At 48.2% G+C, this 23,101-nt stretch overlaps 1 protein-coding gene across 1 annotated transcript in view; it reads right to left on the bottom strand.

Moving 5' to 3' along the window:
* LOC139226819 (Fc receptor-like protein 5) overlaps nucleotides 1-23,077 on the bottom strand; it is a 56,990-nt gene extending 33,913 nt beyond the window's left edge. The window contains exon 1 of the mRNA XM_070857857.1: nucleotides 22,840-23,077. Coding sequence (XP_070713958.1) covers nucleotides 22,840-22,927 — 88 coding nt within the window. The 5' untranslated portion in view covers nucleotides 22,928-23,077. The remainder of the gene's footprint in view (nucleotides 1-22,839) is intronic.
* Between the last annotated feature and the right edge of the window lie 24 nt (nucleotides 23,078-23,101).

The raw sequence follows: 23,101 nt of genomic DNA, 5'->3' as shown, positions 1-23,101 counted from the left end.
TCGGTCGGCTCTTTGCCAGGAATGAATGTACACTAAACACTTCCTCCTTGGGTATCTCGGGTTACATTGCCGGATCCGCTCCGGATCGGTCATCATCATTCACATGGTGTGTCGCAGCACGCTTACTGAGCTGCGAACACACCCCGCTGAAGGTGCCCCATTTTCGCACAGCCTCTACAAATATACTGTCTGAAACGGCACTGATGAGGCCGATGATTGCCCCCACAACGCCAACAGGGTGAAATCGGATTCGTGCCCAATGGCGGACTTCGAGTAGCTACAGGTTTCGCAAACACAGTCGGCTGGGCCCTGCCATATGCAGCTCCGCTAACCGATGACACAATCTGGAGCACAGTACTTGCCGTGGAGTTCCGACTCTGCGAGGATATCTGCTTTGTACTATCGACTGTGGTCAGGCAAGCCTGGGCGATCGTGATGGCCCTGCTCAGATCCAGCGCCTCCGCAGCCAGCAGTTTCCGCAGGATCACCTCGTGGTTTAGGCCTGTTACAAAGACGTCACGCAGCATGTCTTCCAACGCGGTTCCAAACTTACACGGCCCAGCGAGACGGCAACAAATTCCGCCAGCTCCTGGCCCTCAGAACCAACATGCTTGTAAAAGCGGTATCTCGAGATAATGATGCCTTCTTTAGATTTGAGATGGTCCCGAATCAGAGCACACTACTATTACTACCCTATGGTTTTTGGACTTCACAGCAATTTGCCGACATATTTGCTCCTCTATCTCCCTCCCACTGTTTGGGGGTCTATAATACACGCCCAGCAGTGTGATTGCCCCTTTTTTATTTTTCAATTCGGCCCATATGGCCTCATTTCATGGTCCCTCTAACATATCATCCCTCATCCCTCCTCACCACTGTAATAGTTTCTTTAATCAGTACCGTGACCGCCGCCCCCTGCCCCCATCTTTTTTACCCCCATCTCTATCTTGTCTAAAAATCCTGTAACCAGGGATATTGATCTGCCAAACCAGCCCCTCTTTCAGGCATGTTTCTGTAATATCATACTCCCAAGTGTCTACCTGTGCTCTTAGCTCATCCGCCTTATTCGCTATACTCCTTGCATTAAAGTATATACCATTTAACACAGGAAGACCTCCTTACTAAGCTTTGTTTTCTCTGTCTTACAGATTCGTTTTCTAGATTCTTGCTATCCAATTTCTGCTTTACTTCCTTCCCTTTTGAATTTGTTCTCAGGTTCCCATCCCCCTGCCAAGCTAGTTTAAACTCTCCCCAACAGCACGAGCAAAACTCCCCGCGAGGATATTGGTCCCGGCTCTGTTGGGGTGCAACCCATTCGGTTTGTACAGGTCCCATCTCCCCCAGAAGCGGTCCAAATGCCTCAAAAATGTAAAGCCCTCCCTCCTACACCAAGTGATTGCTTTATGTGTTACCGAGAGCCAGCCGTTATTTGTAAAGTAGGTTAGCATGGTTTCTGTAGTTCAGTGAAAGCTATACCACCTGCTGCAGTGCAGCTGTAGACAACACCGGAGAGTGATACCAAACCCTGTGTAAAGTGGCTGCGATACTCCAGACACACAGGAAGGGGAGATTTTCCATTCCTGGCTGCCCACAGACATGGACAGCTGCGGTTCATCCACTGAGGGTGTTTGAGATGACCGTGCTGGGTGACATCGGACCTCTGGCCTGAGAACCCTCAGCTGCAGACTGCCGTTACAGCCAGAGCAGTTTGGCCCTGCTGCTTTAAGCACCAACATGGGCACTGGTTGACGAGACTGGTAGTGGAGCAGAGTATGCTGTCATCCTGAGAGAGGATAGCATGCGCCTCTCCCACTCACGTAGCGCTGTGTCTCAGCACTCCCACTGCCCTAAGCAAGAGCAAAGTGTAGGAGTGATGTAACGGTTTGGAAATCCCTATCCATGTTTTCTTTCACGCTTAGCAAGCTGAAGAGATAGTGGAGCCTGTTGGACAGCTGTGGACTTGCTCTTTTCGCTTTGTTGCTTTAAACAGCGGAATTACACACACACTCAGTTGTAGTAATGGCAGGATCAGGTCTTTTGGTTAAACCTTCATACTTATACCAACCCAGTATGAATGCTACTGAGACACAAACACTTCACAAAGCCAGCTCTCTACTTGTGAGGCACGCACCTTCCAATCTCGAGACTCTCCTCAAACAGCCTTTTCTCATATCACGAATACAAAATTAGGCCTTTGAACTCGATATTTCAAAAATAGTATCAATAGTACATGTAAATAATTAACATACAGACGATGTAGACTAAACAACCATTGTCCAGAAATCACATCTAACTGCTTCATGAATGACTGTACATCATCATCATAGGCGGTCCCTCGCATCTAGGATGACTTGCTTCCACGCCAAAAAGGGATGAGCTCACAGGTATTTCAATGAAGGAACTAATATTCCAGGTCCCGAACTACATGTTGAAGGGTGGAAGATGCCTGTGCGTGGGTTGTTTTAACGTGGGGTGGCCGTTGCACACCAGCCGCCACACGGGCTTGACAGAGCGAGGTCTTGGAAAGGCAAGGATTATCCAAGATGACTGGCGACAGCTCTGTTGCATGGACCTAGTGCGCACACATATCGCAGTGTGGGCTGGGCCTGTGCTGCCCCTGGGCCCTCGCCTCTTCTGGGCCCCGAACTCACGCCTCTCCTGGGCTTCGATCACATCCATCTACGAACTCTCGCCGCTCCTTCACCCCAACCTCGCCGCTCCTGCTCGACCCGCCCACGCTCCAATCAGCGATCTAGATTTGGATGACGTCAAATCCAGTCGCCCTCTTCACAGCCGTTGCCCTCCTGCAGCAGCAAGCGTTGCTCTCTGCAGTGGTATGCCGCTGCACGTTGCTCCCTCTAACAGCCCCAGCCTGCCGACGGTCTTGCAGGCCGGGACCGTGCCGATTTCCGGGCTGGGCCGCTGCACGTTGCTCCCTGTAATGCAGATAGGATTTACATACAATGCCCATGGATGGTCAATTTGTGTTGATTGTAGGTTCTTCGGGCCAACCGATCAAGTCACACCCCTCTTCCGACGGTAGCTCTATCCACATAGGTGAGATGACTGGCCAGGCAACCTCCTCTGCACACAGTCGGAAGGATTACTGTACACAAACCAGGTGATCAGCAGGAGTTTATACAGAATCAAGTCTTCGATTCCATGCATAGTATCAATGATACATACAAATAATTAACATACAGATGATGTAGACTAAATGATTAGCTACCCATTGTCCTGAAATCAGGTCTCACTGTAACAATCAACCCCCGTCATTAAGTACTGTAAACACACAGGTGATCCTCAGCCTGCTCCACGACGACATGCAAGCCATGATCCTGACCAACGGATCCACCACAGACCCAATCCACATCCGGACAGGGGTCAAGCAGGGCTGCGTCATCACGCCAATCCTCTTCTCAATCTTCCTCGCTGCAATGCTCCACCTCTCACTCAACAAGCTCCCCGCTGGAGTGGAACTAAACTACAGAGCCAGTGGGAACCTGTTCAACCTTCGTCGTCTCCAGGCCAGATCCAAGACTGTCCTAACCTCTGTCGTTGAGCTACAGTACACGGACAACGCATGCGTCTGCGCACATTCAGAGACTGAACTCCAAGTCATAGTCAACGTCTTCACTGAGGCATACGAAAGCATGAGCCTTACACTAAACATCCGTAAGACAAAGGTCCTCCACCAGCCTGTCCCCACCACACAACACTTCCTCCCGGTCATCAAGATCCACGGCGCGGTCCTGGACAACGTGAACCACTTTCCATACCTCGGGAGCCTATTATCGGCAAGAGCAGACATCGATGACGAGATTCAACGCTGCCTCCAGTCCGCCAGCGCAGCCTTTGGCCGCCTGAGGAAAAGAGTGTTCGAAGATCAGGACCTCAAATCTGCCACCAAGCTCATGGTCTACGGGCTGTAATGATATCCGCCCTCCTGTATGGCTCAGAGACGTGGACATATACAGCAGACACCACAAATCGCTGGAGAAATACCACCAATGATGTCTCCGCAAGATCCTGTAAATCCCCTGGGAGACAGACGCACCAACCTTGACCAGGCCAACATCCCCAGCATCGAGGCACTGACTACACTCGACCAGCTCCGCTGGGTGGGCCACATTGTTCGCATGCCTGACACGTCTCCCAAAGCAAGCGCTCTACTCGGAACTCCTACACGGCAGGCGGGCCTCAGGTGGGCAGAGGAAACGTTTCAAGGACACCCTCAAAGCCTCCTTGATAAAGTGCAACACACCAACCGACACCTGGGAGTCCCTGGCCAAAGACCGCCCTAGGTGGAGGAAGTGCATCCGGGAGGGCGCAGAGCACCTCGAGTCTCATCGCTGAGAGCATGCAGAAGCCAAGCGCAGTCAGTGGAAGGAGCTGGGACATTGAATAAATTGAAGACAGAAATAGACAGTTTCTTAAACAATAAGTGGATAATGAGTTATGGGGAGCGGGCAGAGAAGTGAGTCCATGATCAGATCAGCCATGATCTTCTTGAATGGCGGAGCAGGCTCGAGGGGCCATATAGCCTACTCCTGCTCCTATTTCTTATGTTCTTATGTAAAGACTGATATAAAATATTTGATCAGAGTTTCTGCCATCTCTGTGTTCCCCATTACTAATTCCCCGGTCTCGTCCTCTAAGGGACCAACATTTACTTTAGTCACTTGTTTCCTTTTTATATACCCGTAGAAACTCTTGCTATTTGTTTTTATATTTCGTGCTAGTTTACTTTCATAGGGCCCAAATTTGGCCAGTACAGATTTCTGACGCACTCACTAGAGGTGCGCCTTTTTTGTAGAACTCCAAGGGTGGCAAAAATCTTCGGGCCGAGTTTGGCCGCTTCCCAGCCTCTCCTCAATGGTGGCGTAGCGTGGCAACTGGATTCGGGGGCGGAGCCAGGTCCTGGCGCTGAAAATAGTGCTGGTACCTCTGCACATGCGCGCCAGAGTGTGTGCGCATGCGCAGTAGCTTCTCGCCCCCAGAATCTGTGAGTCTGCTCTGTAGGCTGTGTGGGAGGGGCCGAAGCATTCCTGGGCCGTGTTTTGGTAGGACTTCTATTTTTTATTTGTTATTGATTGATTGCTTATCTCTTTGGTCTTGGTGCATTAGGTGCAGGATTCCTTCTATTTTTTATTAATTAATTGCTTATTACTGTTTGAGCTTTGTTTAGTGCTTTGTAAATCTTGGTGCTTGGTGCAGGTCCTCTCAACTTCCTTGTATTTTTTATTTGTTATTGAATGCTTATTTTTATGCTTTGTTTAGTGCTTGGTGCTTTAGAATGTACTTACCTGCGCTGATTTCTTAACTCTCCGCAAGGGTTTTCTGTGTGGCCACAAGTGGCCACAAGCTGGCCTAAGTTAGTTTGGAGGAACTATTAGCTGTCCAAACTGGCTTAAATGGCCAAAACAGGCATAGGTGGCTGGTAACGCTCCCTTTTGAAAAAAAAAACTAAACTAAAAAAAATCCTAACTCACTTACACTGCCGCAAATTAAATTTGCAGAATGGGGATTTTTAAGATACTCCAGAAAAATCAAGTTGCTCCAAAAAAAACGGAGCAACTCCTGGCCAAATTTGGGCCCATAGTCAGTGACAGAAGGAAGGTAATATGTGGGAGTGTTGGTGAATGGAGAATTGAGGTTGCAGTTACTCATATCGCACTCAGATGAGTTCATCACAGACAGCCTGGGCAGAAAGGGGCTTTCTAGGTTGCACTCTCTCTTCCTCCTTCTCTTCATGCCCCTGCTCCTCAGCTGCTCCCCGTATAGCTGCTGGCAAGGGTCGTGCCCGCTTGATGATAAGGTTGTGCAGCATGCAGCAGACCACCACGAATCTTGACACCCTTTCTGCCGAGTACTGCAGAGGTCCTCCCGAGTGGTCCAGGCAGTGGAAGCATTGTTCCAGCATGCCAATGGTCTGCTCTATCGCATTTTGTGCTGCAGCACAGCTTTCATTGTATGTATGCTGCGCATGTGTGCATGGGTTGTGTACCGGGGACACTACCCGGTCATTAGATTGCTCTTGTCACTCAGTAGCCACCCTATTATTTGCCGTGTTGGCTGAAATGCAGCTGGCTCAGCGGACTGCCGCAGAATGAAAGGCATCATGACTGCTGCCGGGATAGCTGGCATTCACCTGCATTCTTCGCTGCCTAGGGTCGCACACCAGCTGGAAGCTGAGGGAGTGGAATCCCTTTCGGGTCCGATACATTGCAGAGTTGACATGCAGTGCCCACAAAGCAATGTGTGTGCAGTCAATGGCACCCTGCACCACGGGGAAAGCTGAAATCCTAGCAAAGTTGTGTACTTGCTCTGCTGGCTGGTCTCTGGCAAGAGAGAACGAAATGCAGTCAGCTCTCTTGGAATAGAAAGCCTCGGTGTCCTTACTTACGCAACAGTGGATGGCAAATTGCGAGATGTTGCAAATGTCTCCAGCTCCAGCCTGATGCATAAAAGTTCATGGCCACGGTCATCTCACTGGCAATGTGGTCCTTGCCCTGCTCTGAGTTGTGGCTGCAGCATGTGGCAGATTTCAATGAGGACATCCTTACTGAAGCACAGATGTCCCACACGTTGTTTCTCGCTGAGGTTCAGTGAGGAGAATTGCTCCCTGAACACTCTAGGCGGATATGGCCTCTTGCTGAGAGCCCTTCTCCCCCTCTTCATTCTTCCTTTTCCAGCTGCCTTCCCTCTGCTCTTTCTCCACGTCTGGCAGCAAGTGGTTTGTGCAAAAGCTTTGAAGACAGGGAAAGATCCTTCAGGATCTGCCACACCACTCCCCATAGACTTCAGCAACTTTAAACAACTATAGAAGGAACCAAACACTTGTAGAATTGTAGCAACAGCCAGTAGAAATAAATCAGCAACTTCTGTGTACTTCTGTGTGATCCCTTTAAATAGTGCTGATGGGGGGGGCCTTCCTGCGTTCAGCTGTGCGCGGTTAAGAGGGGGCATTGGCTGGAGCATTGCGCTCCAAAATGGCACTGCTGGCATCAAATTAGCGTTGTATGCTGATTGGCATCATGATCTGCCTGCTCTATATACTTGCAGTGCACCTTTATTGCGCGTGCGCTAACGCCCTCACCAATTTGGTGTCCGGTGCGATTCGCCACACAACCCTTTGCGTGTGCCGCGAACACCATTTGAACCAAACGGTGCACTAGTAGCACCGAAAAAAAACAGGCGCGAAGGATCCGAATTTTGGACCCATGGTCTTTTTCTTTTGCAATCTGTGGGCTGTTTGCAATTTCCGTTTGTTTTTCTGGCACTTCTGTTCAGAAGAAGATTTGGAAATGTATCAAAGTCACAGTGTTTCCCCACCCATATGGCTTATGTGGTGAGTTCCTGTTTATAAATCAGCTGCTACTTGTGATATTACACTGTTCTGTTATCTATATCTGCAGTAAGACAGTTCCTTTGAAATGTGATGTGTGCTGACTCTCTGCATACAATCAAGAGGGAGCGAGGCCAGTTCTTGGCTACAGCAGAGATCACATCTTATAGAAGGTAAGTGGTTTAACAGTTAATGTACACATGGTAAACACCATCTCCTGGACTAGTTTTGATCGACTGAGGGGTTTGGAGATACATTTTCTAAAGTTTTTTTCCCCTTATTGGCTGTTTTTTGGGGGGTTTTTGCCTCTCCTAGTGGGCTGATGTACCACGTATGAAAAACACAGCTAGTCCATCAACTCTGCCCCACACTCATATTGGCTGGAGCATCATGACGAGACACTTCTTACCCCCAGTAGCTAGGGCATCTACTAGGAGAGGCAAAAACCCCCAAAAAAACAGCCAATAAGGGGAAAAAAACTTTAGAAAATGTATCTCCAAACCCCTCAGTCGATCAAAACTAGTCCAGGAGATGGTGTTTACCATGTGTACATTAACTGTTAAACCACTTACCTTCTATAAGATGTGATCTCTGCTGTAGCCAAGAACTGGCCTCGCTCCCTCTTGATTGTATGCAGAGAGTCAGCACACATCACATTTCAGTGGCTCACTACTCTCTGGGAAAGTAAGAAGTACCTAACATCTATGAACAATGAGGGACAGATAAAGACCCTCTGGTCTATCGAGCCTATCCCACACAATTGCGATACTTTGTGTCCACTCCATCTGAAACCATGTGATCTCAAGGTATACCTCTCACGACCTAGGCTTGCGATTAATGCTATGTGGAGAGTTCTGGCTGTCTTACATTTGTCAGTTGAAGCATCCTCATGGCTGTTACATAGAAACAGAAACATAGAAATTAGGTGCAGGAGCAGGCCATTCGGCCCTTCAAGCCTGCATCGCCATTCAATAAGATCATGGCTGATCATTCCCTCAATACCCCTTTCCTGCTTTCTCTCCATACCCCTTGATCCCCTTAGCCTTAAGGACCATATCTAACTCCGTTTTGAATATATCTAACGAACTGGCATCAACAACTTTCTGCGGTAGAGAATTTCACAGGTTAATCACTCTCTGAGTGAAGAAGTTTCTCCTCATCTCGGTCCTGAATGGCTTACCCCTTATTCTTAGACTGTGACCCCTAGTTCTTGAACTCCCCAGCAACGGGAACATTCAAACTGCCTCTAACCTGTCCAATCCCGTCAGAATATTATATGTTTCTATGAGATCCCCTCTCTTCTAAACTCCAGTGGATACAAGCCCAGTTGATCCAGTCACTCCTCATATGTCAGTCTTGCCATCCCGGGAATCAATCTGGTAAACCTTCGCTGTACTCCCTCAATAACAAGAACATCCTTCCTCAGTTTAGGAGACCAAAACTGAATACAATATTCCAGGTGTGGCTCACCAAGGCCCTGTACAACTGCAGTAAGACCTCCCTGCTCCTATACTCAAATCCTCGAGCTATGAAGGCTAACATGCCATTTGCCTTCTTCACCGCCTGCTGCACCTGTATGCCAAACTTCAATGACTGATGTACCATGACACCCAGGTCTCGTTGCACCTCCCCTTTTCCTAATCTGTCACCATTCAGATAATATTCTGTCTTCCTGTTTTTGCCACCAAAGTGGATAACCTCACATTTATCCATTATACTGCATCTGCCATGCGTTTGCCCACTCACCTAACCTGTCCAAGTCACCCTTCAGCCTCTTAGAATCCTCCTCAGAGCTTACACCGCCACCCAGCTTAGTGTCATCTGCAAACTTGAAGATATTACATTCAATTCCTTCATCTAAATCATTGATATATTGTAAATAGCTGGGGTCCCAACACTGAACCCTGTGGCACCCCACTGGTCACTGCTTGCCATTCTGAAAAGGACCCGTTTATTCCAACTCTCTGCTTCCTGTCTGCCAACCAGTTCTCTATCCACGTCAATACATTACCCCCAATACCATGTGCTTTAATTTTGCACACTAATCTCTTGTGTGGGACCTTGTCAAAAGCCTTTTGAAAGTCCAAATACACCACATCCACTGGTTCTCCCTTGTCCACTCTACTAGTTACATCCTCAAAAAATTCTAGAAGAATTGTCGAGCATGATTTCCCTTTCATAAATCCATGCTGACTTGGACCGATCCTGTCACTGCTTTCCAAATGCACTGCTATTTCATCTTTAATAATTGATTCCAACATTTTCCCCACCACTGATGTCAGGATAACCGGTCTATAATTCCCTGTTTTCTCTCTCCCTCCTTTTTTAAAAAGTGGTGTTACATTAGCTACCATCCAGTCCCTAGGAACTGATCCAGAGTCAATAGAATGTTGGAAAATTATCACCAATGCATCCACTATTTCTAGGTACTTAAGTACTCTGGGATGCAGCCTATCAGGCCCTGGGGATTTATCGGCCTTCAATCCCATCAATTTCCCTAACCCAATTTCCTGACTAATAAGGATTTCCTTCAGTTCCTCCTTTTCGCTAGTCCCTCGAACCCCCAGTATTTCCAGCAGGTTATTTGTGTCTTCCTTAGTGAAGACAGATCCAAAGTATTTGTTCAATTGGTCTGCCATTTCTTTGGTCCCCATTATAAATTCACCTGATTCTGTCTGCAAAGCACCTACATTGGTCTTTACTAATCTTTTTCTCTTCACATATCTATAGAAGCTTTTGCAGTCAGTTTTTATATTCCCTGCAAGCTTCCTCTCATACTTTATTTTCCCCCTCCTAATTAGACCCTTTGTCCTCCTCTGCTGAATTCTAAATTTCTCCCAGTCCTCAGGTTTGCTGCTTTTTCTGGCCAATGTATATGCCTCTTCCTTGAATTTAACACTATCCCTAATTTCCTTTGTTAGCCTTGGTTGAGCTACCTTCCCCTTTTTATTTTTACTCCAGACAGGGATGGACAATTGTTGACGTTCATCCATGTAATCTATAAATGTCTGCCATTGCCTATCCACTGTCAACCTTTAAGTATCATTTGTCAGTCGATCCTAGCCAATTCACGTCTCTTACCATCGAAGTTACTTTTCCTTAAGTTCAGGACCCTAGTCTCTGAATTAACTGTGGCACTCTCCATCTTAATAAAGAATTCTACCATATTATGGTCACTCTTCCCCAGGGGGCCTCGCACAACAAGATTGCTAATTAGTTCTTTCTCATTACACATCACCCAGTCTAGGATGGCCAGCTCTCTAGCTGGTTCCTTGACATATTGGTCTAGAAAGCCATCCCTAATAACACTCCAGGAAATCCTCCTCCACCGCATTGCTACCAGCTTGGTTAGCCCAATTAATATGTAGATTAAAGTCACCCATTATAACTGCTGTACCTTTATTGCACGCATCCCTAATTTCTTGTTTGATGCCATCCCCAACCTCACTATTACTGTTTGATGGTCTGTACACAACTCTCTACACAGCTGTTAATGCAGCTGAAGCACTTTTAACAGCTGCACGCACGGGCATGCTTTGGAGAGGGCAGCAAGAGGAGCCGCTATATCAAAATGGATGATATATCAACTTGTCTTTGCACGCTGATTAACGTCACGCTCTGACTAATTACAATACAGCATAGAAACAGGCCATTCGGCCCAACTTGCCTATGCCGGCGTTTATGCTCAACACGAGCTTCCTCCCACCCTACTTCATCTAAACTATCAGCATAACTGTTGTGTTCCTAACACAGATGAGGCTGCACACAGGGAGGTTACAGTAACAGTGACCTCAGTCTTTAATAAGACACTCCAGAGTGAGGAACAGGCCTTAGGGGCTGGCTTATATACAGTGCTCCCAAGGGATGCTGGGATCCCTTGGGACTTCAGGGGATGCGCTCCCTGGTGGTGGAACATGGGAGTGCATGCTTTACAGATACACAACATCACTACCCACCCAAAGTCAGAGTGAAAACTATTTACAAGGTGAGGCGGTCGGGAGCCTTTCTTTCCCTGGTGGACCGCCTTGGTACAAATGTCTGTTCTGGTGCGTTGGCTGTGCCCTCGCTGGGCTGGCGTGTTGTTGGCCCTGCAGGGCTGCTGGGTGAGCCTGGCCTTGTTGGGCTGTTGGGTGTGATGGGTTCAATTTCCTGGTCCGGGATGGTGTCGTTGATCCTTTGGGTGTGTGTTGTGGGCTCGCAAAAGGTGGTGTCTGCTGTGGGTTGTTCAGGGCAGTCTGTGAACCGCAGCCTCGTTTGGTCCAGGTGCTTTCTGCAAATTTGTCCATTGTCTAGTTTGACTACAAACACCCTACTCCCTTCTTTAGCTATCACCGTGCCCGCGATCCACTTGGGACCATGTCCATAGTTTAGCACATACACAGGGTCATTCAGATCAATTTCCCGTGACACAGTGGCGCGACCATCGTTTACATTTTGTTGCTGCCGCCTGCTCTCTACCTGATCATGCAGGTTGGGGTGAACCAGCGAGAGTCTGGTTTTAAGTGTCCTTTTCATGAGTAGCTCAGCCGGGGACACCCCTGCGAGTGAGTGGGGCCTCGTGCGATAACTGAGCAGTACTCAGGACAGGCGGGTTTGGAGTGAGCCTTCTGTGACTCATTTGAGGCTCTGTTTGATTGTTTGTACTGCCCGCTCTGCCTGCCCATTGGAGGCTGGTTTAAATGGGGCTGAGGTGACATGTTTGATCCCATTGCGGGTCATGAATTCTTTAAATTCGGCACTGGTGAAACATGGCCCATTGTCACTGACCATTATGTCAGGCAGGCCGTGGGTGGCAAACATGGCCCTCAGGCTTTCAATGGTGGCGGTGGCGGTGCTTCTCGACATTATTTCACATTCAATCCATTTTGAAAAAGCATCCACCACCACCAGGAACATTTTACCGAGAACCAGGCCCGCATAGTCGACATGGATCCTCGACCATGGTCTGGAGGGCCAGGACCACAAACTTAGAGGCATTGCCGTACACAGGACTCTAAGTCAGAGTCGATACCGGGCCACCACACATGGGATCTGGCTATCGCTTTCATCATTACTATACCCGGGTGTGTGCTGTGGAGATCCGAGATGAACGTCTCCCTGCCCTTTTTGGGTAGCACTACACGGTTACCTCACAACAGGCAATCTGCCTGAATGGACAGCTCGTCCTTTCACCACTGGAACGGCTTGATTAGCTCTTGCATTTCAACGGGGATGCTGGCCCAGCTCCCATGCAGTACACGGTTTTTTACTAGGGACAACAGAGGATCTTGGCTGGTCCAAGTCCTAATCTGGCGGGTCGTGACAGGTGATTTATCATTTTCAAACACTTCCATGACCATCAACAATTCTGCGGGCTGCGCCACCATCAACAAGTTTGCAGGCTGCGCCATTTCCACCCCCGTGGTGGGCAATGGTAGCCGACTGAGAACATCCGCACAGTTCTCGGTGCCTGGCCTGTGGCGGATGGTATAGTTATACGCTGATAGTGCGAGTGCCCACCTTTGTATGCGGGCTGAGGCATTAGTATTTCTCCCCTTGTTTTCATCGAACAGGGATATGAGGGGTTTGTGATCAGTTTCCAGCTCAAATTTGAGGCCAAACAGGGACTGATGCATTTTCTTTACCCCGAACACACATGCTAATGCCTCTTTCTCAATCATGCTGTAGGCCCTCTCGGCCTTAGACAAGCTCCTGGAAGCATAGGTGACAGGTTGCAACCTCCCCGCAACGTTAGATTATTGTAATACACACCCGAATCTGTACGACGACGCGTCACATGCTAGCACAAGTCTTTTACACGGGTTATACAATACAAGCAGCTTGTTGGAGCATAAAATGTTTCTGGCTTTCTCAAAAGCAATTACTTGTTTTTTTTCCCCCATACCCAGTTCTCACCTTTGCACAATAACACATGTAGGGGCTATAAAAAGGTGCTTAACCCCAGTAGGAAGTTACCAAAATAGTTGAGGAATCCCAGGAACGACCGCAGCTCCGTGACGTTCTGTGGCCTGGGCGCGTTCCTGATAGCCTCTGTCTTGGCGTCTGTGGGCCGAATGCCGTCCGCCGCGATCTTTCTCCCCAAAACTCCACTTCTGTTGCCATGAAGATGCATTTCGACCTCTTCAGCCGCAGCCCTATGCGATACAGTCACTGGAGAACCTCCTCCAGGTTTTGTAGGTGCTCGGCGGTGTCCCGACCCATGACCAATATGTCGTCCTGAAAAACCACTGTGCATGGTACCAACTTGAGTAGGCTCTCCATGTTTCTCTGGAAGATCGCTGCAGCCGACCGAATTCCAAACGGGCATCTGTTGTAGATGAACAGTCACTTGTGTGTGTTGATGGAGGTGAGGCCCTTCGAAGACTCCACCAGCTCCTGCGTCATGTAGGCCAAAGTCAGGTCGAGCTTGGTGAACGTCTTGCCTCCTGCCAGCATCTGCCTTAGGTAGCGGGTATTGGTCCTGTAGCGAGAAACGATTAATAGTTACTTTATAATCGCCGCAAATTCTGACCGTGCCATCACTTTTGAGCACTGGAACAATTGGGCTGGCCCACTCGCTGAATTCCACTGGGGAGATGATGCCCTTGCATTGCAGCCTGTACAGCTCGATTTCCACACTCTCCCTCATCATGTGAGGTACCGCTCGCGCTTTGTGGTGAATGGGTCGTGCCTCTGGAGCCAAGTGGATCCGCACCTTCGTCCCAAAAAAGTTTCCAATGCCAGGCTCAAAAAGGGAAGGAAATTTGTTAAGAACCCAGGTACATGAGGCCTCATCGACATTTGATAGCGCTCTGATGCCATCCCAGTTCCAGTGGATTTTGCCCAGCCAGCTCCTTCCAAGCAGTGTGGGACCATCGCCCAGGACAATCCAGAGTGGCAGTTCGTGCACCGTGCCCTCGTAGGTGACCTTAACCATGGTGCTGCCCTGGACAGTGATGAGCTCTTTGGTGTACATTCTCAGTTTCGTGTGGATGGGGCTCAGGGCTGGTCTGAGTGCCTTGTTGCACCACAGTCTCTCAAACATCTTTTTACTCATGATGGATTGGCTAGCGCCAGTGTCCAGTTCCATGGCTATGGGTAAGCCATTCAATTTTACATTTAGCATTATAGGTGGACATTTCGTCGAAAATGTGTGTACCCCATGTATTTCAGCATCTGCTTCCTCTTTCTGAGGCTCAAAATTGCTTTGATCCACCATGGACCAATCTTCCTCTGCCATGTGGTGGTTAGCACGTTTTGCAGAGCTTGCAGCTCGTCTGCAAGCTCGTTGGAGCTGCCCAATTGTTCCACAGCTCTTGCAAACATACCCTTTGAAGCGGCATGAATAGGCTGAATGGAAGCCTTCACAACGCCAACAAGGTGTGAATTGCCTTGCATTCATCCTTTGTTGCGGACTCTGAGTCATCTGGGTCACCTGAGGCCTGCTGGCAGTTGCAGACTCGTGGTTTCTGCCCTGTACATTTCTGCTCGCAAACACAGTTCCAGTTAATTTATGAACATTGCTGGCACTTCTGTGCTGAGAGATTTGTTTGGTGTTATCACCTGTGGACCTAAACGCCTGTGCTATCGCAATGGCCTTACTGAGGGTTGGTGTCTCTACAGTCAAAAGTTTTCGTAGGATGGTCTCGTGGCCAATGCCCAGCACAAAAAAGTTTCTGAGCATCTGCTCCAGGTAGCCATCAAACTCACATTGTCCTGCAAGTCGCCTTAGCTCGGCGACGTAGCTCGCCACTTCCTGACCTTCAGATCGCTGGCACGTGTCGAACCGATACCTCGCCATCAGCCGCTCTCCCTCGGGTTAAGATGCTCCTGAACCAGTGTACACAGCTCCTCATACAACTTATCTGTGGGTTTCACCGGAGCCAGAAGATTCTTCATGAGGCTATACGTCGATGCCCCGCAGACTGTGAGGAGGACCACTCTCCTTTTTGCAGCGCTTCCTTCTCCGTCCAGCTCGTTGGCTACAAAGTACTGGTCTAGCCGTTTGACATAGGCTTCCCAGTCCTCACCCTACGAGAACTTCTCCAGGATGCCCAAAGTTTGCTGCATCTTTGCGTTGGATTCGTATACTCGTCGCCAGTTGTTGTGTTCCTAACACAGATGAGCCTGCACACAGGGAGGTTAAAGTAACAGTGACCTCAATCTTTATTAAGACACTCCAGAGTGAGGAACAGGCCTTAGGGGCCGGCTTATATACAGTGCTCCCAAGGGATGCTGGGATCCCTTGGGACTTCAGGGGATGCGCTCCCTGGTGGCAGAACATAGAAGTGCATGCTTTACATATACACAACAATAACCTTCTATTCCTTTCTCCCTCGTGTGCTTATCTAGCTTCCCATTAAATGCAAAATACACCAGAACTCTAAGTAACGTGCACATATAGATACAGAAACCCAGAATCAGAGAACAGGGCTTGAAATTATTCATCGCTCATTCCTTTTAAGCCTTCTATTTCTCCACCCTTCTCTCCGGAAGACACTGACCAGTGCTGGATAACGGTTCCTGAGGTAACTCATGGGAGGCCTCCAGTACATGGCCATAATACTTGAACTTCTGGTTGAATTGAGAACCCTGGGTGGAAGGGTCAAGGCCCAGGGTGCGAAACCATGTCAACATTGAAAAGTGCAGGAGTCAAAGGAGGGTAAACAGGAGGGTAAATTAGAAACTAGGTGACCAAAGGCTTGGTGTTTTAAATGCCTACATGTTGTAGGAGGGAGCGAAGGCCGGGGGAGGCAAAGAGTTCAGTTTTCAGCGCCTGGGAAAGAATGCATTGGGTTAGGAATTTTAGCCCTTAAATAGTTAAAATCTTCTGAAAAGACAATTAAAAAAAAAAACATTAAAGAGGAAAATATTTGAAGGGGGGACAAGGCTCAGCGCCTTCTGTTTCACAACATGGGCTAGACTTTCCATTATTTTTGCATGCATACCACCCACTTAATGTCCATTTTAACGCTGAAATGTGTAACGCCCATATATCGCCCATTTAGCCACAAAATGGAAAGTAACGCCCATTTCTCGGTCACTTATCATCGAGCGTTACTTTCGGCATGTACGTAACACCGATAAAAAATAATACTGCCCGTCCACTTGTTTGGGGCGGAAAGATCAGAATGGGCGAAACCAACACCCATAATGTCGCCCAGCATTACTTTCAGCACGTAATTAACGCCAAGATTTAATAATACCACCCGGCCACTGTTTTTTGTCATAAAGATCACATTTGCCGAAACTAACGCTCAGAAAATCACCCAGCGTTACTTTCGGCACCTCACACACATCTTGCCGACAATATTTCTCGCTGAAAAACCCGCTGTAAAAAAGTTGAACTGACCTGAACTAATCACAGCGGTATGACGCCATTTTCTAAATCGCAGGTCGCGTCATTTATAAGGCTGCTCTGCTTCAACTTTGGGGGAGTTTGGATGTACTCTGGAAGTCTTTTAAGGTGATGTGAACATCTGAACAAACATCTTTTCATACTGTGCATGATTGGAATTTACTTTAGGTGTCTTAGTGGGGACATTTATTGTTTGTGAACAATCGGTGTAATACTGATAGCTATTGGAATGGGGCCTGTCATTTCTCAGCCTGTCTTGATGACCACGCACATGCTGCAGACTCGAGGTTGCAGAAGGTACATGCGACAGCATTATGTGCCCAATTTAACACGTGCCAGATTGATGAGGAGGACCAGACCTTACACCCCCGGCACTTACGGGGAGAAGCAGTCTTACCCCAACTTATCCTTAGGAGACTGCGCTTCCACAAGGAGGTTATCAGTGAGGTATGCCAGCTCATCAGGGGAGATGTGCAGCCTGCCAGCACCATCAGGACCGCACTGTCCGTCGAGATCAAGGTCACCGCGGCACTTTTTGTTCTACGCGTCGGGTTACTTTCGGGCCTCAGCTGGCATCATTTGCGCTATATATCAGCATGCCACACATTGCTGCGTTAGACAGGGCACTGAAGCCCTGTACGCAAGCAGGATGAACTTTTATCAGCTGCCCTATGACCAGGGAGGCTCAGACTGAGAGGGTTTTAGGATTCTACCGAATTGCTAACTTCTCCAAGGTGCAGGGAGCAATAGACTGTACGCACATCGCGATGCGGGCACCTTTTCAGGATGCAGAGATTTTTAGGAACTGCAAGGGATTCCACTCCCTGAATGTGCAACTCGTTGTCGACCACCAGCAAATTATTATGGCAGTGAATGCGAAATTTCCGTGCAGCATCCATGATGCTCACATCCTGCATGAGAGCACTGTATCTGACATGTTTACCAGTCAGCCACAAGGTCAATGCTTGGTGACAAAGGATATGGCCTTGCCACCTGGCTGATGACCCCCTGCGTGACACCCACACCGAAGCCGAGAGGCGATACAACGAGAGCCACAGAGCAATTCGCAATATCGTGGAGAAAACCATTGGAGTGCTGAAGCAGCACTTTAGATGCCTGGACCACTCAGGAGGCGAGCTCCAATACCACCCTGAGCAGGTAGCTCAATCCGTGGTGGTGTGCTCCATGCTGCACAACTTGGCTTTCAGGAGGGGACAAGAATTGCCAGAAGGGACTGACGGTCCACGTCAGGAGAGAGAGGAAGAGGAGGACGAGGAGGTGGACACTGACCTCGGGCTAGACAATCGGGCTGATGCTGAAACCATGCCCCCGCACCCCTCCAGACCATGGGAAAGGGCCTGTGGTGGCTACATAGCTGCAAGACTCTTACGTCAGCAGCTCATAAATGAGCGCTTTGCTTGAAAGAACATTGTTGTTATTTACAAAGCTGCAGGGTGTGCAGGTCATACATCAATGGTGTGCATCACCTTGATTCAAGTTAAGTGTAATTATACCCTTTCATGTTAAGGAATCACCAGTGTGTAATTGTGCAGCCACCTGAGACAATGTGCAACAAGGTTATGTTAAATAAAAAACATTTAATCCGACCATTTGTCTGAAATCATAATTATAACTGTAAAAAACACCGCACCCCACCCCACCACAAATTTATCACATTTACATCGTTATGATGGCTCCCATTTCCAGCAAAACAGAACACAAATGCAAACCAACAAGGTAGCCCCCTCGCCCCTTGCCCCGACCCTCCCACCAAAATAGCACCAGCAACCTAAAAATATGTTTCTATAGCATTCTATGTTTCTATAGCAGGAAGGGGGTACTGAAGTTTCATGTTCAGCCATGAACTCATTGAATGGCGGTGCAGGCTAGAAGGGCTGAATGGCCTGCTCCTGCACCTATTTTCTATGTTCTATGTTTCTCTATGTTTCTATGTCCCCCGAAAACAACACCTCACTTTTCTTCCACAACCCCCCTCCCCTCCTCTTCCGCCCCGGTTCTCCTCCCCTCCTCTACCCCTTCCCCTTCCCCTCCTGACTCAAAGCCGCCTGGCCGAGGAGCTCCACAGGTGCTGCTGCATTGGGGGGGATGACGGTAGAACCGCTGCTTGGACCGATACGGGAGAGGACGTTCCCGAGGTGGGAATGTGCTCCGAGCCAGAAGCAAGATCTTCCCCCTGGCTCTCATGTGTCGTTGGTAATGAGGATGCGGCACCTTGGGTTGCAGTGCCGTGCTCCGGGACCACTGGGAGCCCTCTGTCGCCAGCTCCAGGACCTCCTCTATCCCTTCCATTATATTATTTGTTGGACAAAAACTCGGTGCCAGCTACCTTCTTGGTGCTTTTTGCTGCTGGTGAATCTCCCTCCTACCTCCCACAACAGCCAAACAAGCACACACCACACCCACACACACTTTCAGTCCCTCTCTGCTCCCTCTCTGTCTCGTCTTCTGCTGTAATGATGACCCCTGACCTCCTGAAATGCGTAAAACGAGCGTTGCCATGCCATTGCTATGGACGGCGACACTTTACGGCAGAAGGTCAAAAGATTTTAACGCTATCACCCTTTTCAGATCACTCGCGGTAACGGCCATTTAAAAAAATGTAAAGTTAGGGTTTTGGAAATGGGCGATAATCCAGCGATCTCAAATCCTATATTTACTGCCCATGCTGGAAACAACGCCCATTTTTGGCAGATTTGTACAAAAGTGTAAAGTCGAACCGATAGTCACTGCCTCAGATGTGTGACATTCACTGGGACAACAAGTTGACATCAGGCCTTCCCATGGGATCAGATCCAAACTTGGAGTTTACAGTGAAATGAAAGAAAGAAAAGCTTGCATTTATATAGTGCCGTTCACGACCGGACATCTCAAAGCGCTTTACAGCCAATTAAGTACTTTTGGAGTGTCGTCACTGTTGTAATGTTGAAAGCATGGCAGCCAATTTGCGCACAGCAAGCTCCCACAAACAGCAAAGTGATAATGACCAGATAATCAGTTTTTTTTGTTATGTTGATTGAGGGATAAATATTGGCCAGGACACTGGGGATAACTCCCCTGCTCTTCTTCAAAATAGTGCCATGGGATCTTTTATGTCTACTTGAGAGAGCCTCGGTTTAACATCTCATCCGAAAGACAGCACCTCCAACAGTGCAGTGCTCCCTCACTGGAATGTCAGCCTAGATTATTTTGTGCTCAAGTTCCTGGAGTGGGACTTGAACCCACAACCTTCTGACTCAGAGGCAAGAGTGCTACCCCACTGAGTCACGGCTGACATTACAAGATGCAGCATTGTTCGGTGCACTTAGTGAGTTTAGTCGAGGAAGGAATTCGATCTTGTACACTGAGCCCTGTGGGGTGGAAGCTTCTACTGTTTACAAGTGTGAGAGAGAGAGCTTCTCTTCGGCCAAAGAAACTTCCAGCCACTCCCAACATTGATGCTGACAAATATTTCCATTTCCTGCAGAAACTCCAAACAGTGGCATAATACAACAAAACAGAAGCCAAGGAAATCAGTATGACGCAGGTATGGAGTCTGAGCACCATCCTGGAGACTTTCAGTCGGCACGTCCTGGACAGAGAACAGATCAGAGGTTCTACTCTGGGGTGAAATTGAGGCCATGTTTACGCCGGACCTTCCAATACAACAATCATATTATGAGGGTAAATGTTATATATGCAGACTATAGATATACTCTCTGTGTAGTCACTGTATAGTTGCATAAGATGGAGACTTTACCTGATGTACTATCAATAAGGTTTACACTGTGTATATACTATGCCGGCACCACTGGAGGGTGTAACTGGTGGAGACCAGGGTTTCCTGCCCTGGTGGCAGGGGCTGTATAAAAGGGAAGCCACCATGCTTGTGCTTCACTCTGGAGTTACGAATAAAGGACCAAGGTCCGTACAGTTTGAGTACAACACATTGCCTCGTGGAGTCATTCATAAGTACATTACAGACATAACGGTAAAGACTGGGATAAGTGCTGAAGGTTGTGAGTGTAACTAAGTTGGCTGGGCAGGGTTAAGCCAGCAGCAGCTTCAGGTTGTTACAAACCCATCACGTTACATTTGACACAGAATATCTCGGTAAGATAACTGTCTGTAGATTCCTGGCCATCATTTAACCTTCAACCAACATCACAATATCACATTGCAGTCTGTGGGAGCTTGCTGCGTGCATGATGACAACCCCGTTTTCTACATTACAACAGTGATTATACTTCATAAAGTACTTAATTGGCTTGTAAAACGCTTTGAGATGTTCCAAGGTCGTGAAGGGCACTATAGAAATGCAGGTTCTTTCTTTCACATTAACAAATGTTGGCAATTTTTAGAAAGGGGGTGAATTGGAAGCTCGCATTTCATAGGTGGCACGGAAGGAGGTTACAGGAAGCAGCTCTGACTTCATCCCTTCACTATTTCCTCAGACAATACTCAAGCTATATCTTGAAGAAGTAAGAACGTTACATTTTTACATTTGACGGGGTGTCAATCGAAGTGTCTTGTTCAGTGAGTCAGGAGTCATGGAGCACGCATCATTGCACACAACATGCATCACTACACACAACACATCACTACACACAACACAAAACTACAGGCAACAGGCATCACTACACAACATGTCACCACATGCAACACACATCACTACACACAACATGCATCATTACACACATGTATCACTACATGCAACAGGTATCACTACATGCAACAGGCATCACTACACGCAACACACATCACAACATGCATCACTGCACACATAACTACACGTAACACCCATCACTACACGCTACACACATTGCAACACACATCACTACACGCAACACATCACTACACACATCGCAACACGCAATAGGCCTCACTATACGCATCACTACACACATCAGCATCTCCCTCACCCCTCCAAACACCAACCAATGATCAAGTCCATTCAGCAGTGTTTTGGGACCTATATACCTCGAGTGCTGAGGTTGCTATGCTGTGTAATGTTAAATATTATATTCTGCAGTAGGGTTGCCAATCCTCCAGGAGCATCCTTGAGTCTCCAGGAATGAAAAATTAGTCTCCTGGATATTGCCGGGAGAAGAATCATAGGGACATTAAAAAGATTGTGAGTTTTTTTTTCATTTGCTTTTGTTTATTAGTTGTAAAAATATTGGAGATGGGAAAGAAAGATTGGTTGACTGAGCGGGATAGTTGGAGGGAAGAGCTCATGTGATGAAACCTCCAGGAATACCTCCAAGCAGGAGTCGATGGCACTGGGACCCCATGACACCGGGACCCTGCAACCAGACCTGCAGCCTCACACCAGGGCAAGTCAGCGCTGCCAGTGGCTGTGAAGGTGCCCATGGCCCTGAATTTCCTCACATCGGGATCCTTCCAGGCGACATCTGTAACATCTCCCAGTTCACCGTGCACTGCTGCATAAGAGAGGTGACAGACACTCTTTATGCCGGGAGGGAGACTTCATTGTTTTCTCTCTGACCAGAGAGAAGAAGGTAGAGCGTGCACGTGGCTTTGCCAGGAGAGTGAGCTTCCCCTAGTACAAGGCACCATCAACTACATGTACATGGATTTGCAGGTGTCGCATCTAAATGCTGAGATGTACAGCAAGCGCAAAGGTTACCACTCGCTGAATGTGCAGTTGGTGTGCGACCATTCTCAGCACATGCCCGGTGAATGCTCGGTATCCTGGCAGCAGTCATGATGCCTTTATTCTGCGCCAGTCCGCAGTTCCCTCAGTCTTTGAGCCAGTGTGACAAACCGGAGGGTGGCTACTGGGCTCCAAGGGCGATCTGCTGACTACTTGATTCATGACTCCGTTCCGCAACCCAACCACACCTGGGCAGCATGCGTACAATGAGAGCCATGTTGCCACATGGAATCTGATAGAGCAGACCATTGGTGTCCTTAAACAACACCTCTGCTGTCTGTATCGCTCTGGAGGAGTACTGCAGTATTCACCAGAGCATGTCTCAAGATTTGTCATGGTCTGCTGCATGCTCCACAACCTCACTATCAAGAGTGCACAGCTCTTGCCACTAGGCATACGGCGACCAGCTGAGGAAGAGGAGAAAGCGACTGCGGTACCAGTGTATGAAACCCAAATTCTCCATTCAACACTTTACCTTACCTCTGTTACTGACCATCACAACGCTGAAACAAAAGCTACCACAAAAGAAACATTCCAATCCAACTTTATATATCAATCCATCCAGCATAACAAAGTCGGCTAATCACTCTTGTGTATTCCATTAGTGCCTGTCTTCAGTGTGCCTTTGCCTCTCCGAGTGCTTCTACAAAGTGCTATCCTTGTGGTTGCAGCATGGATGGTGGAAGGCTGACAAACAACAGCAAGGGCACTGGCAGAGTGGTAGTGATGTAGTGATGTAGTG

Source organism: Pristiophorus japonicus, chromosome 16, assembly GCF_044704955.1.
Source record: "Pristiophorus japonicus isolate sPriJap1 chromosome 16, sPriJap1.hap1, whole genome shotgun sequence".
In the NCBI taxonomy this organism is placed as follows: Eukaryota; Metazoa; Chordata; class Chondrichthyes; family Pristiophoridae; genus Pristiophorus; species Pristiophorus japonicus.
Note: the sequence above shows the minus strand (reverse complement) of the source record. Positions and strands in the feature narration are given on the sequence as shown.